This window comes from Vanacampus margaritifer, chromosome 7 (genome assembly GCF_051991255.1).
Source record: "Vanacampus margaritifer isolate UIUO_Vmar chromosome 7, RoL_Vmar_1.0, whole genome shotgun sequence".
In the NCBI taxonomy this organism is placed as follows: domain Eukaryota; kingdom Metazoa; phylum Chordata; class Actinopteri; order Syngnathiformes; family Syngnathidae; genus Vanacampus; species Vanacampus margaritifer.
This window is the reverse complement of record NC_135438.1, coordinates 10051965-10065284: the sequence shown is the minus strand read 5'-3', so window position 1 is coordinate 10065284 and position 13320 is coordinate 10051965. Positions and strand designations below refer to the sequence as shown.

General features: G+C 41.2%; 1 protein-coding gene across 1 annotated transcript; it reads right to left on the bottom strand.

The window, feature by feature from the left end:
* Positions 1-1185: 1185 nt before the first annotated feature.
* LOC144054785 (uncharacterized) lies at positions 1186-13071 on the bottom strand. The gene is made up of 11 exons (XM_077570072.1): positions 12766-13071; positions 12232-12534; positions 11887-12009; positions 10263-10381; positions 9097-9425; positions 8182-8292; positions 7334-7456; positions 6303-6675; positions 5306-5365; positions 4934-5229; positions 1186-3946 (listed from the first exon to the last, which is right to left on the bottom strand). The coding sequence occupies exons 5-11, from the start codon at positions 9421-9423 to the stop codon at positions 2447-2449; spliced, it is 2790 nt and encodes a 929-aa protein (XP_077426198.1). The 5' UTR covers positions 9424-9425; positions 10263-10381; positions 11887-12009; positions 12232-12534; positions 12766-13071; the 3' UTR covers positions 1186-2446.
* Positions 13072-13320: the final 249 nt, after the last annotated feature.

Sequence of the window (13320 nt, the reverse complement as noted above, 5' to 3'; positions counted from 1 at the left end):
CCTTTAACTGCATTAAATTATTGGGGTTAACTATTGTAGCACTAAATCATAACAAAATCCAGAATACATTAATGAATGCATTATTTTATTAAACTAATATATAAATATTAGGCCCAACGTCAACTACTGTACTTTATTTTATTTATTTTTACCCTATCCATAAATGACCTGGTCCATTTTCCCATTTAAAAAAAATCAAATGTGTGCTCCACCTTTTACTGGTGGTTGAGTGTTGTGATGTTGGTGTGTTTACCTCCTCTAGTGCTGCCTACAGGAGGCCAAGCAGGGTGAAGCTGGCCAGTCTGGCTCTCCAAGATAAAATGTCAGCGCCTCCACCCCTCCACCTCCAGAAAAATGAAGACATACCTGTACACACAAATAATATTAAAAGTATAGAACTTTTACAACTAACATTAAATCAGACTAATACTGTAGTGACCTAATGGACAAATGTTGTATAGGTCTAAAATAATACTGTATATCTGCTTCAGCTGTTCAATTCTTGCATAACACTGCACAGTAGGGATGTAACGATAACGGCAATATGCTGATATCGCCATCATGTCATATTAAAAGCAGAACATCTGTTAAAAAAAAAGTCTGGGTGATTTCCATTGGTCCCGTTCTAGCACCCTCTGGTGGCTAGTTTTTTTTTAGCAGTTTAATTTTCATAAGGGATGTTTTGGCCCTTAATCAACGCTAATGGTCAGATGAAGGGGAATGTAATATGCTTGTGAATCAAGTCAATATGTGGAAGAACTCAATGTGTGTGTGCATTAGCAATTAAGAGATTGTAGGTGGTTTATATGCATTGCTGTTACAAAAAAAAACAAAACACAATATTGTGCTGTTTTTAATTTTTACAATATTGTGACCGTTTTTTAAATATCGCGAACCTCCCCAAAATATTGTGTCAAGATATTTGGATATGCACAGTACATCTATCGTGTGAGGCAAAGAAACGTGAATTAATTCTGTCTACAACCGCACTACCAATAGAACTACATGAATAGAAGTTGATTATGTCAACCAGTAATAGGCATATATTATACAAGTAACTACTTACCACAATTGCTCCAAAAATAAGACTTCCTTCCTCCTACTCTTCAGGATTAAGGTAGTCCCCCCCCCCCCCCCCCCCCTTCATCACAATTAGTGTTCGAGATAGTGACAAAAACAAGAATGTAATATTACATGTTTTTATTTCCATTGTAATCATCCATAGCAGTCCAAAATATATTACACATTTAAGTTTCACTCAAATCTATTGTATCAATTGGGTAAAGCTTGAAACATGTCATTTTAGTAAAACCATAACTATCACTATACTACTATTTTTTTTCGGACAATAAATCACTCAGGATTATGAGTGCATGTTTTGGCTAAAGTTAAGTTTACAAAAAATGACAAAGAACAGTAGAAAAATTGTTCCTCATGCTAAAGAAGGTGGCGGTAATACAACAAACGTACTTGCCAAACGCCAAAAGGATGTTGAAGAAATGGAGGAAGCAGGAGCAGCAAGCAGTCATGGCAACTCCTGTGATGTATTGCTAGCTTAGCATGTAGCTTCTTTATACCGCAACAAGGATTTATTATAAACAGTATCAAAATGCACAATAAACGACCAGGATTTGTGGCTTCGGCCACAATGGGACGCGGGATTCTAGTCTTGGTGAGCCATTTTAAACTGAAAAGATTTCAAAACTTTTTCATAGTTAGAAGCGGACGTTTAGAATGCAAAGCACAACTCGTTCGCTGCTAACACGATTAAGGGGCGTGGAATTTGCAGGAGCAGCCAAACTACGAAAATGTGTGACTTACTTACTGTACTGTAGTCTGAAAAATACGGTATTTCCTTTACATCCAAGTGATTATTGGAATTATTGAAGATTGCTTGACATTCACTTAAAATGTGACTAAGGCATTTGTTGCTGGCCTAAACATTGACAAACACCATCAATTCCACGGTTAATTTTCATTCCCTGCATTTTATTTCATAGCATTTCTCCATGCACAGCTCCCAATACATGCATAGATGTTAGTTGTTTTTTGTTTTGTTTTTTGTTTCAATCAGATTTCCGCCTCTGTTGCCATATCAATCTATCAGATCAATGCTTTAACCACACAGGGTCACTGCATTTTTCTAACTGTGATTGGTTGGTCAGAGCAAAACTGTTCCAACCGACTCACTAAACACATTTGTAGCCATCTGTACACAATAAATTTAATAATCAGCATTTGGCGAATTATTTTATTTACATTCTCTGTTTTTGTCATGTTATTCAATAACTACTGATATTGAACGGCTTCCAATTATGTACTATTATCTGCTTGTATTTATGGTTTCTATAATTATGACAGTGTTAAGAAGTAGATTAAGTTGGCTAAATTCCAAATGTAGGTAGCAAATCCGCTGCCGGCATAATTTGCTCCGCTTGACACGAGATCATTCCGTTTTCATGACTTTCTCTCCTTGTTTGACCAGCGAATCCACCGTGTCGTTCACTCGTCGTCCAATGTTACTCACAGCCTTTTCCGGTTCACTTTTCTTGGCAAACTTCCGCCTGGCCACCTCAGTGGCCGCAGAACCGATGACGGCCCCCACGGCTGCGCCGATGGCCCCCGCCAAAAACACCCCCAGCGCCAACCCTAGCAACGTGCCCACAATGACAACCATCGGCACCTTTTTGGCATTCGCCACCATTTTCTGCCACACAGAGCTCTCGCTGACCATTTTGGCCCCCGCTTTGGCCCCGGAGCCCATCTTCCCCCACACTGGACTCTGGGCCACTTTCTTTGCGCCGGCACCGAGTCCAGCTCCAAGGCGCACTGAACCGTCAGCCACTATTTTGGCCCCGGAGCCAACCTTTCCCCACACGGGACTCTGGGCCACGGCCTTCGCTCCGGTTCCAATCCCGGATCTGACACGCATCGAGCCGTCTGCCACTTTCCCCCACACGGGACTCGCCGCCGCCGCCTTGGCTCCGGAGCCGACCCAGGTCGAGCCGTCTACAACCACCTTGGGGAGTCTGTCTCCCACCATCTTGGAGACGTGCCCGGCTTGAGCGCCCACCGTCTTCTGTACGTTGTGCGCTCCGCTCCCCGCCGAGCTCCACATTGGACTGGCCATCACCTTCTTGGCTCCGTCGCTGACCCACACCGAGCTGTCGGATAACAGCTTGGGCAGCATCTTGGCGTTGGACTGCACTTTCTCCATCATGGACTGGAACATCGAAGGAGACATGTTGGCCATGGTCGTAATAGGCGGGAGGCTGTCGATATTCATGGCGCCGACGCTCCTCTCGGCCTCGGCTCGTGTTTTCTCAACCTCTTCCTCTCTCACTTCCTCTTCGGCCTCGGCCACGGTCTGCATGTAAGGGTAGAGGGAGCGCCTCTCGCCCCGAAACTGCTCCCCGAGGCGTTCTTCCTCATGCTTCTGCCGTCTCCTCTCCCTCACGATCTCGGCCTGCATCTCCCTCACTCGGCTCTCGGCCTCCTGGAAAGCGGGGCTGGAATAAAACTGGCCCCCGGCCTCGGCCGCTATCTGCTCCACCTTCTCCAGGAGTTCCTCCACATTTCTGCCACGGCCGTCTCTCTCCAGCACGTGGAACCTGTCCCCGCATTTCTCCACCAATTTTAATAAATCATCGCGCCGACCCGCGATGTACGTCTCTACGCTGTTGCTGCCGGCCCTTCCGCTCTTCTTCAGAAGATCGCCGTGCGTGAAGAGGACCAGTGTGTGTTTCCCGACGACATCCGGGCCAAAGACATTCTCGAGGGCGCAGAGGGCCTGCATCTCCATCTTGGCCGGCTGGTCTGTTGGAACGCATAAGAGGAAGGCGTGGGGACCCGGGCTGGACAGGGCCACGCAGGAGGAGATCTGGGCTCGCACCTCATCTGGGGTACGCTCCGAGTGGAACCAGTCTGGGGTGTCCACTACTGCCACCTATGGGGAGGGAGAAGAAGAGCGGAAAGTTAACAAATGTGCAATAAACCCCACTCCATCACGGGTTCTTGGTTCACGGCCCTCATGGATTATTTTGAAGCGTGTTTATAACACCCTTTAACTCATTCACTGCCATTGACGGCTATCGACGTCAAAAATTTATTTGAACTATTTCTATTAGATTTTTTCCCCACTTTTGTTAACAAGAGGCAACATTTTTGACGTCTAAAGCCGTCAATGGCAGTGAATGAGTTAAAAATAATGCCATAAAACATGCCTATGGTTATTGTGGTGTTGGTCTGGAACGCAATCCTCACAATTAGAGCTAGAACGATATCTTAACGCCGATAACCGATATTTGGAGTTGATATCATTTTCACTAAAAGCGAAAATATTGGCATCAAAATTTGAAAATATACAAACTCCAGCTCTTAAATTTTTAAAATAATTTTAACCATATGTTGATTAAAACTTTTATAATTCGTAAAATATTGGAGATTGAAAACAAAATCTTAGTCAATAGGCATTATTGTTTTAAAAGTCGAACAAAAAGTTCAGGGATCTCTGTTGCATGTCTTCAAAAGTTAAATACAAACTTAAGTAAATAGCTCCCCATTGTTTTCTATAGTATATAGACTTTTTCAAAAAGTATTACATTTTTACTAATCTCAGTTTTAATTTCAAACAAAAACAGCTATTGTAAGAAGTTTCCAGGTTGAGCAGCATCTGTGAAAATTTAAATAATTATAATAAATTTAAACATTTCTTTAAATAATAATTTGTTTTAAATGGATCCATTATCGGCCGTATGATGCTTCAAAATGGCTGATATTGATATTTGTCAAAATGCGGAATATTTGCGCTGATAATTCAGTCTATCCCTACTCACGATGGAGTTGGGTTAACTGTAAACAGAAGCCTGGTGTTGCTGTAAGTTAACAGTGCTCAGAATTTCCAGAAAAAAGAAAGCATAAGACTGATACTGGCCCTTCTTCCAGCAACCACTGCTTTCTTCTTGACACACTCCTGAGTGATGGCGACCAGACTGTCAGGTCTGGACTCAAACTCCCCACGCCCCAGGATGACGTTGCCAGCCGCACTTTTCCCCGCTCCAGATCGTCCGAGCAATACCAGACGTAACTCCGGAGAGGATGGTGAGGATACGGGGGTCGTGGCAGAGTACGGGTCAAAGTTCGGTGTGGATGAGTTATAGACAGGTTCAGGGGAGGGGGTGGGGGAGGCCTCTGGGGAATTCTCCTCAAAGCTGTTGATTCTGTGATGAACTAAGAGATGACACGTGGTTCATTAAGCAACTCATTACCCAATGTCAACATTTAAGTTTGGTCATGAGTGTCTTACGAGTGGTAACGACTTTAGGTGAGGTTCTTTCATCCATCATTTGTGAGAGTCTGGCTCCATCTAGAGGACAAACAGAAATCCTGCATCATCTCTCGGTCTCTCACTAACCAGCCTGCTCAGAACAATGCTCTAAGCCGGCTAAAGTGACAATAATCCACTTACTCTTGGATGACAAATCGGAATGTTGAAAGCACATGAGGTTTACTGTCCCGTCAGGGCCTCCCGCCATTCTTCTCGAAACGCAGCATTGAGTGAGTTTACTCTTAGTTTTTTTTTTTTTTTTTAAAGACGTTCCAGTGGAAAGTATAGAAATAAAATGGTTTCTTTTAGTTTGTTGTTGAGCATTAAAAGTGCATTTAAGTTCTGAAATATTTGGAAATTTAGTGGTTGAGACATCACAATCTATTTTAAAATAGAGTCTCATGACTTTTTAACCAAATAATAGGCAGAAAGGATATAGTGATATACTCGTGCATTTCAATGAATTAAAACAGCATGAACATTTTCATTAGTTTTACAAGTTAAATTCTAAAAGGGATTTGGTTAATTGTGTATATTCACTGCAAATAGTGATTTTTTTATTTTGTATAATTTTGATTGTAATAGCTTAACAGCAAACGAAAACCCAAAATCCACCATCAAAAAAATTGGACTACAGAGAAGAGACCAAAAAAAGTTTTAATATAAAAATTAAGTAGATAGTAATTGGCATTCTGAAAATTTAATTATGCGTTTAAATGTATCAATTTCATTTTTTGAAGTGGACTACTGGAAAAAGTGAACTTTTTAACCATTTTCTAATTAACGGAGATAAACCGGGACAATATTTGCCATTTCAATGCAGAACGGGCTGTGATCAATGCTGGTATTGATGATATCAGTTTATACAGATACACAAAGTTTGGGTCCCTGGATGAAGTAAATTGATTTGGGTTTGAGAATTTTTTGGGCCTAAAATGTTGATAGTAGGAACAGATTCAATTGATTCAATCCTTACCTGCATTCAGTCTGAATGATCGGCGCTCGTGCTGATCATCATCCCGGCCCGACTGCCACCCTCCTTTTGTTGAAGCTGCCGGACTGGACTGAAGCGCCTCAGAAACTCCGTTTCTCCAAACGCCGTTGATGTTGTCCATCTCCTCTTCTCTCCTCCTCTCCCAAACATCACTGTGTGACTCCACTCTCTCCACACTCTTCAGCGTGTCGACGTTCGGCCTGTAGCCGGATGCCAGCGCTTCCCTTTTCTCTTCATTTTGCCTTCGGAAACTTTCCATCAGCTCTTTCTTCCGCTGCTGCACGCGTTCCTCCAGCTCCATCTCCTCTTTTGTTTTTGGGGAGAACACTCCGCTTTTGCTCACCATGTCCTCCACCTATTACACATGACAACACATAAAAGTATTCTATTTAGGGAAACATACAAGCACATGGTTAAATGTCACATTCACTCTAGCTTACAGTCATAATAATAAACGTCATCAGGGAAACCAAAACCAGTTGAGACTGGTGAGTGATGTATGATGTACAGCAGGGGTCACCAACTTTTTGGAAAATGAGAGAAGTAGCTCTCAGTTAGGCTACGTATTACTGAAGGGCTTTTTGGAAATGACAAATTTGCTCAAATGACCTTAAATTATAAGTCATTATTATTCAAATTTACTGATCTACGTGAAGATGCAGATTACAAAAATGGTTTTAACAAGGTAGGAAACATACCGACCGGTAAGTATCAATATGCAATAATTCTCTATGTGGTAACGTTTTCGACAACATTCCTAGGAAATCACGATGTGTCATCACTGGTGAGCTATTTTTTTTTTTTTAACACACTACTGATGTGGTCCATGTTTGTGATCTTAGTCCCTTTGAACCCTCAACTATTTGCTTTTTTTTTTTTTTATCTTTACCATCACAGCTTAAAACCAACTTGCCAAGCCTTTAGAGCAGCAAAGGAATTCACAATGAAAAAAATGATAAACGTTTTTTTTTCTCTCTACCTCTTTCACTCTCACTCACTCAACCTCCTCTTACCTTTTCCAGAAGTTCCCGAACCTGCATCCGGTCCTGTTGTTGACGGTTATTGATGACATGGTGGCGCCCCCCACAAAGCCCAATCATTTGCCTCAGGCCTGGATTCTCCTTCAGAAGATATTCCTGCAGAAAAAGACAGAAGAGGATTCCATTTGAATCCAAACCAGTCCAATATCTCTTCAAAGGTAAGATTGGCTTTGAACTTAACTAACCTATTTTGGGGGTCATGGAAAAGCTACAATACAATTATTAGCTTTGTGGAATACATGTTTATTATTATTATGCATTGCAGCATGCAGAAAGTTGTTTCTTTGCCAGCAAATATTATTTTTTTATTTGGGATATTATAATAACATAATCCATCACATCTACCTGCCTTTACATATCACAATAAATTAGAACATCATGGGAAACTTAAATTATTTTGGTAATTCAATTCAAAAAATGAAACTAACATTAGAAAGAGTCATCACATACACACACTTGCAAACATACTTTTTCAGTGGGCCAAAAATATTTTTGATTGTGTCATATATAATTCTAATTTCTTGAGATGGTAAATTTTGAGTTTCTGTTAGCTATAAATCGTAATAGTCTGTTTTTTTCTTTTTTTCAGGTGTTATATATACAATATTCAAATGTAATGAGATACAGCATATCGAGTACATGCAGCTGGATGTGATATTCAAATTAATTGCGGTGTAAGATGCTAAAAGTAACCAGCCTCGATTGTTTTATGTACCCGAATGATGTGTTTGCCTGCTTCATTTTAATAATTTACTATAATATGAGCTCTTCGAACACTAGCTGCCTAAAATCAACAGAAAAAAAGCATGTGTACTCCTCACCTCCACTGTTTTTCCGATGAGATAATCGCCACAGGTCAGTAGCACGATGGTGTGCTCCAGCACTTCTTTTCCAAAGACTTTCTGCAGCTGTGTGGGCACTTGGCCGTCCATCTAGAAGAAGCAAAAGAAACATTGGCCGAACTGTTGTCACTCCCAAAAACTGTCACAGGAAAAAAAAAGAATTTGAAATTTTTGTACAAATATATTTATATGACAATGTTTGAATTATTGTTCAAGGTAAAGAAATAAAAGTAAATGAGAAACTAAAGAAAGAAAGAAGACCAAATTGCATCCACCTTTGATAATAAAACTAAGTAAGAACTCAAATTTAAATAGTCTATTTGATATATTCAAGTATTTATTGCTGTATTTATAAATTATTTAATTTGTATATTTTTATTAATATTGAATGCATTTAATATAAATAGAGCACCACGATTTACATCACTAAAATATTGCACAACAAATTACAATCTGATACAGTAAGACCTAAAAGGGATCAATTTGTAGGGGTTTTAAAATATTTATAAATGATATTTTGCATATTAAGATTCAATTGCTACCTTAAATGTGGAGTCCCAATTCTTACAACTAGTTTGGCATTAAAGCTTGTAACCCAACAATATGAAATTATAACTTCATATTTTCACCTTTCAGTTCAATTGACATTTGGTAGCGTACTGATTTCCATATGCAGATGGAGTCACACAATCACGAAGCATGTGGTATTATGTGATTTTGTGTAATGAATGAAATGAGCCAACTAAAAATGTATATTTGATTTTTTTTAAATTGTAATGTTATCATTATCCTGTGTGGATGTCGTCCAAAATTGTATGTGATTATCCATGCCAGAATACCACCTACACATGGGGTTGCACCCAAACAAGAGAACCTCCTAATCATAGCTCCAACCTCTGTAAACTGGCTGACAGGCACCAGCAGCAGAACCGCATGAGGACCGGGGGCCAGCAAGGTCATAGCTCGCTTCGTCTCATTCTTGACACTCTCATCCATTTCCATTCCGTTCCAGTACCACCTGGGGGCCTCCACCAGGGTCACCATCCTGCCCTCGGCGAAATCCTTGCGCAGCTGGATGCTCCGAGGCATCGCCGTGGACAAGTCCGTCAGCTGGCTCAGGATGGTGTCGGCCGACGACGTCTTGCCGCATCCGATGTTGCCCAGCAGCACCAGCCTCAGCTCCGGGGGCGTCGAGCCGTAGTGCTGCATGTGGGTGCTCATGGCTGGAGGGAGACAGCAGACAGGGTTGACTGACAAAAACGCGGATTTTTGGCACAGGGCGACATTGCTGGGGTGCAATGTTGTACCTGAACGAGTTCAATGAGCGAAATTTTATGAACATAAACTGAACGAAGTGCATACTCCGCATGGCCTTACGTCATCAAAATGTAAAGCATGTTGGCAGCTTGCAGGACGAAAAAAAAATAGCCCATTGAGGTTACCTCACTCAAGAAATTGGTATCGGTTGGCGACAAATAGTATATGATAAGTGTTTGTTAGTCCATGTTCGGCTTCAGTGATCAAGTAGTAAAAAAATGTGTCAGTTCCTCTTTCATGCATGAGATTAGATGAACAGTCATTTTCATTGTTTTCCTGTTGACACCTTGAATTTTTTATTCAATCAAAATGTGCAACACCTTGCCAGTCCTGCCTGACTGCATTCTACAACTTTCTTTATACAGACGCATGCAAACATGTAAAATGTTACAAATCCTACCATAATGAACGAACAAGAATTAGCCTTATTTAATACAGGCTTCAGCCAACATTTCCAAGGTCGTGCACTGACAAGCTTTTCCAGCTGCGGAATGTCATATACTGATTTTACAAACCTGCAGAATAGATATAAATCGTATTTTCCACATTAAAACCCTAAAAGCAAACAATTATTATAATCGTCCACACCAACAAACTTCTCATCCTGACAGCAATTTCCTGTGAGAGTAGTTATCGCCCCATTGACCCAAATCACATAACTCACACCTTTCCAAACAATCTGGATTGGAAAGCTTAACAAATGTGCTTCAGACATGATAAGTAGAAAATCAAATGTGACTTACTTAAATGGGAGATCTCGAAAGCAGCTTCCGGTGTTCTCGTCTTCTCGCTCGAACCCGCTGGCGCGTAAGTGTGCGTCTCATCCACACCAGTTCGGTGTGTGGCGACTCCCAGGTAACGGCTTGCATAATAGAAGAGTCACACGTTAGCTTGTCTCACCACTCCCCAAGTGGAGGCTATTGCATTAGGATACTCTTGTGTGTGTATAACAGGTTCCACAGTCTGCAGGCTGTTTGGCATTCCTTGACAAGGCGCAGGCGGGAGGCGTATCCCGGGGCACTTTCAACACACCCAGAAAACAGCAAAAGCACTTGCGTCGCCATTTTTTATTTCTCCTGATGAATAATTGTCCGAATATCAACATGGGAATGTTTTGATTTATACTACAGGACTGTGAGAGCTATCTCACAAAAATACGTATATCATGAGAGAGTTGGTGTTATCACAATGTGTGCTGTACTTTCTCACCTGTGCTGCAGCCTTAAGCCTCTTTCGGCCTGTGGATGTTGGACTTTCTTATTACAAGACTCAGCAAACTAGAAAACGTCACATATGTAACTGTCAGGAGTACTTCTACTTGACAATTAGCCAGCAAAAGCTGTTGGGTACATAGAGTCGAGATGGAAGTGAGACAGAAGAATCTTTTCTTAATTTTATAAGAATGCACTCTAAAAACAGTTGGGTTAAAAGTAACCCTATTATGGATCAAAAAATGACTGATCCACTTTATGGGTCAATTGAATCAACTTTCTGGGTTGTTTTATACAAAATGACCCAATTTTTTTAACCAAGTAAAGGATCTGACCAATATTTACGAGTTGTTTTACACTAAAAGACTCATTTCTTGACTCAAAGTTGGGTCAAATCAACCCAAGTAGAGGATCGGACCATTGTTGACCCATAGTTGGGTTATTTTTGACCCAACTGTTTTTAGAGTCTGAGGCCCAAATGCATTGTCCTTTGTTAGAAACAATGTTATAATTAACTTCTTCAGAATTTTCAGTGACGTCTCTTTTTGTTAGAAAAATAAAATAAAATGAGAGGGTCAAATACCGGTATGCATTTAACTGATATCTGGCAGCAAGGACACCCAATACAGCGCACAGGGGTTCCCCTCGTGCTTAATAAGCCTGGCAGCCCACTAGACTTTTCTTGTCCCACCCCTCAAACCTAGTAGTAGCAATCGCTGGTTGTCGGTTGGTTGGTTGGCACCCCCCACCCCTCCAAAATGCAAACTCCACACAGAAGTCTCTGAGCACAGATGCAAACCCAGGACCTCCCGACTGTGAGGCATGTGCCAACCACAACTCCACAGTGCTGCCCTTTTAAGTCTCCACATTAAGAAAAAAAACAACATTCAAGCAATTGAAGCACCATTATAGTGAGTTTAATTAACAGAGGTGTCTAACATAAATATTTTTCCAATGAAAATAAAAATAATGCTATTGTCACCTAATAGTGATTATAAAAGTGAGAGTCATTCATTACATACAAACAAGAAGCAATGGATTCATTCAAAAACCTGGCATCATATAGGCGATGTTTTCTAGAGTTGAAGCCTTTAAAACAATTCATTCAAATAAACAACTTTGGTTAAAGATCATGTATGCGATGCACATCACTTACCAGCATGTTCGCCGTGCAGCTATGCAGCTCTGGTATATGTGAGGTGAGGCACATTAGTGGAGCAAGCGCACATAGTAGAGAGTCCAAGAGAAGAAACAAGCTTCTGGACACGCACACGGATTTCTGTGAACACACAACATACAAGTGACTGGTGAGCCATCTGTCCGGTTTTCATTCCGCTTAACCTGTTGAAGGTTTCAGGAAGCTCACACTTGCATATACTGCAATCGGTGTGTCGGAACTGAACCCACATTGCCTTCACCAAAGTCAGGCACGTGATCCACTTCACCAGCGACTTACACAAGGAAGCACAATTTGTATGACTTCATGATGTACAATACACACATTTGTCCCTTTAAGGAGGCGTCCAATCAGGGACAAGGCTTCTCCCAGCAGGTGTAGGTGAGCAGCAGCACGAACGGGATCAGAGCAGGCAAGCCTTGGAGAGCCCATCGTGTCCCATATTGACCCGCACATAGATGCAACGGGACCAACTGTGTCACTTGTGGGCCTGGCCACAGCGTGACTCAGCGTGGTCATCACTGAACTAGGATCAGCCATGAAAGAGTGAGGCCTGCAGTCTGCCTCATCGGGTTTGTCATTGGGAAGCTCCAGGGCAGAAACTACAAGTTCCTGAGCAGAAAGAACCTATGAACACAAGAGAAAATGACCCAAGGAGAATTAGAGTAACAATACTGCCCTCTAGTGTGCAAATGCAAAAATTGAATCTCTGAGTTCGTCGACCTCTATTATTTCTCTAATTTCAAAACACTTTATCCCATAGAATACAATGGAAGTAGAAAAGCCCGTTTACCATCTGCCTTTGAAATATTTTTTTTTAGCCAACCACAGCATGTGGTTGCAGAGGCACAAACTCACTTTGCAAGGCCTGCTGGTGTTAACATTCTCCACACACAGCTGTGATTCTTTACAATCCTTCATGTAAACGTGGAAATCCTTGTAAACTCCTCTGGGTTCATTCATATTGGACAACAAGCAGTTAGACAAATAGAGGAATTTGTCAGATTTAGGCTCAATCAAACGCTAGAAAATGTAACTGAAAGAGTAGACTCGCTCAATAATGTAATTGTAAGACGTAAAACAAACAATTATGTCTTTAGAAGTCAAATGGCAAATAATTGACGCCATTTTTAAAGCTAGAGTTTTGACGTTTACTAATGGCCAATGAATTTGCCTGAAGAAATATCGGGTCCTCGCCCTACTGGGTCTACCTTGTGCCTGAATAAAAACACAATGGGGGACATTTATTTATCTATTTATTTATCTATTTATTTATTCGTGTTTTTTATTTTATTTTATTTTTTTACACATTCAAATTTAAAAGGTTAAAAGACCCCCCAAATTCAATGAGGGGAGAAAACGCTGACTAACGTTTAGCGCTCGACTTTTGCTGACTCATGGAAGAGAGGCTCA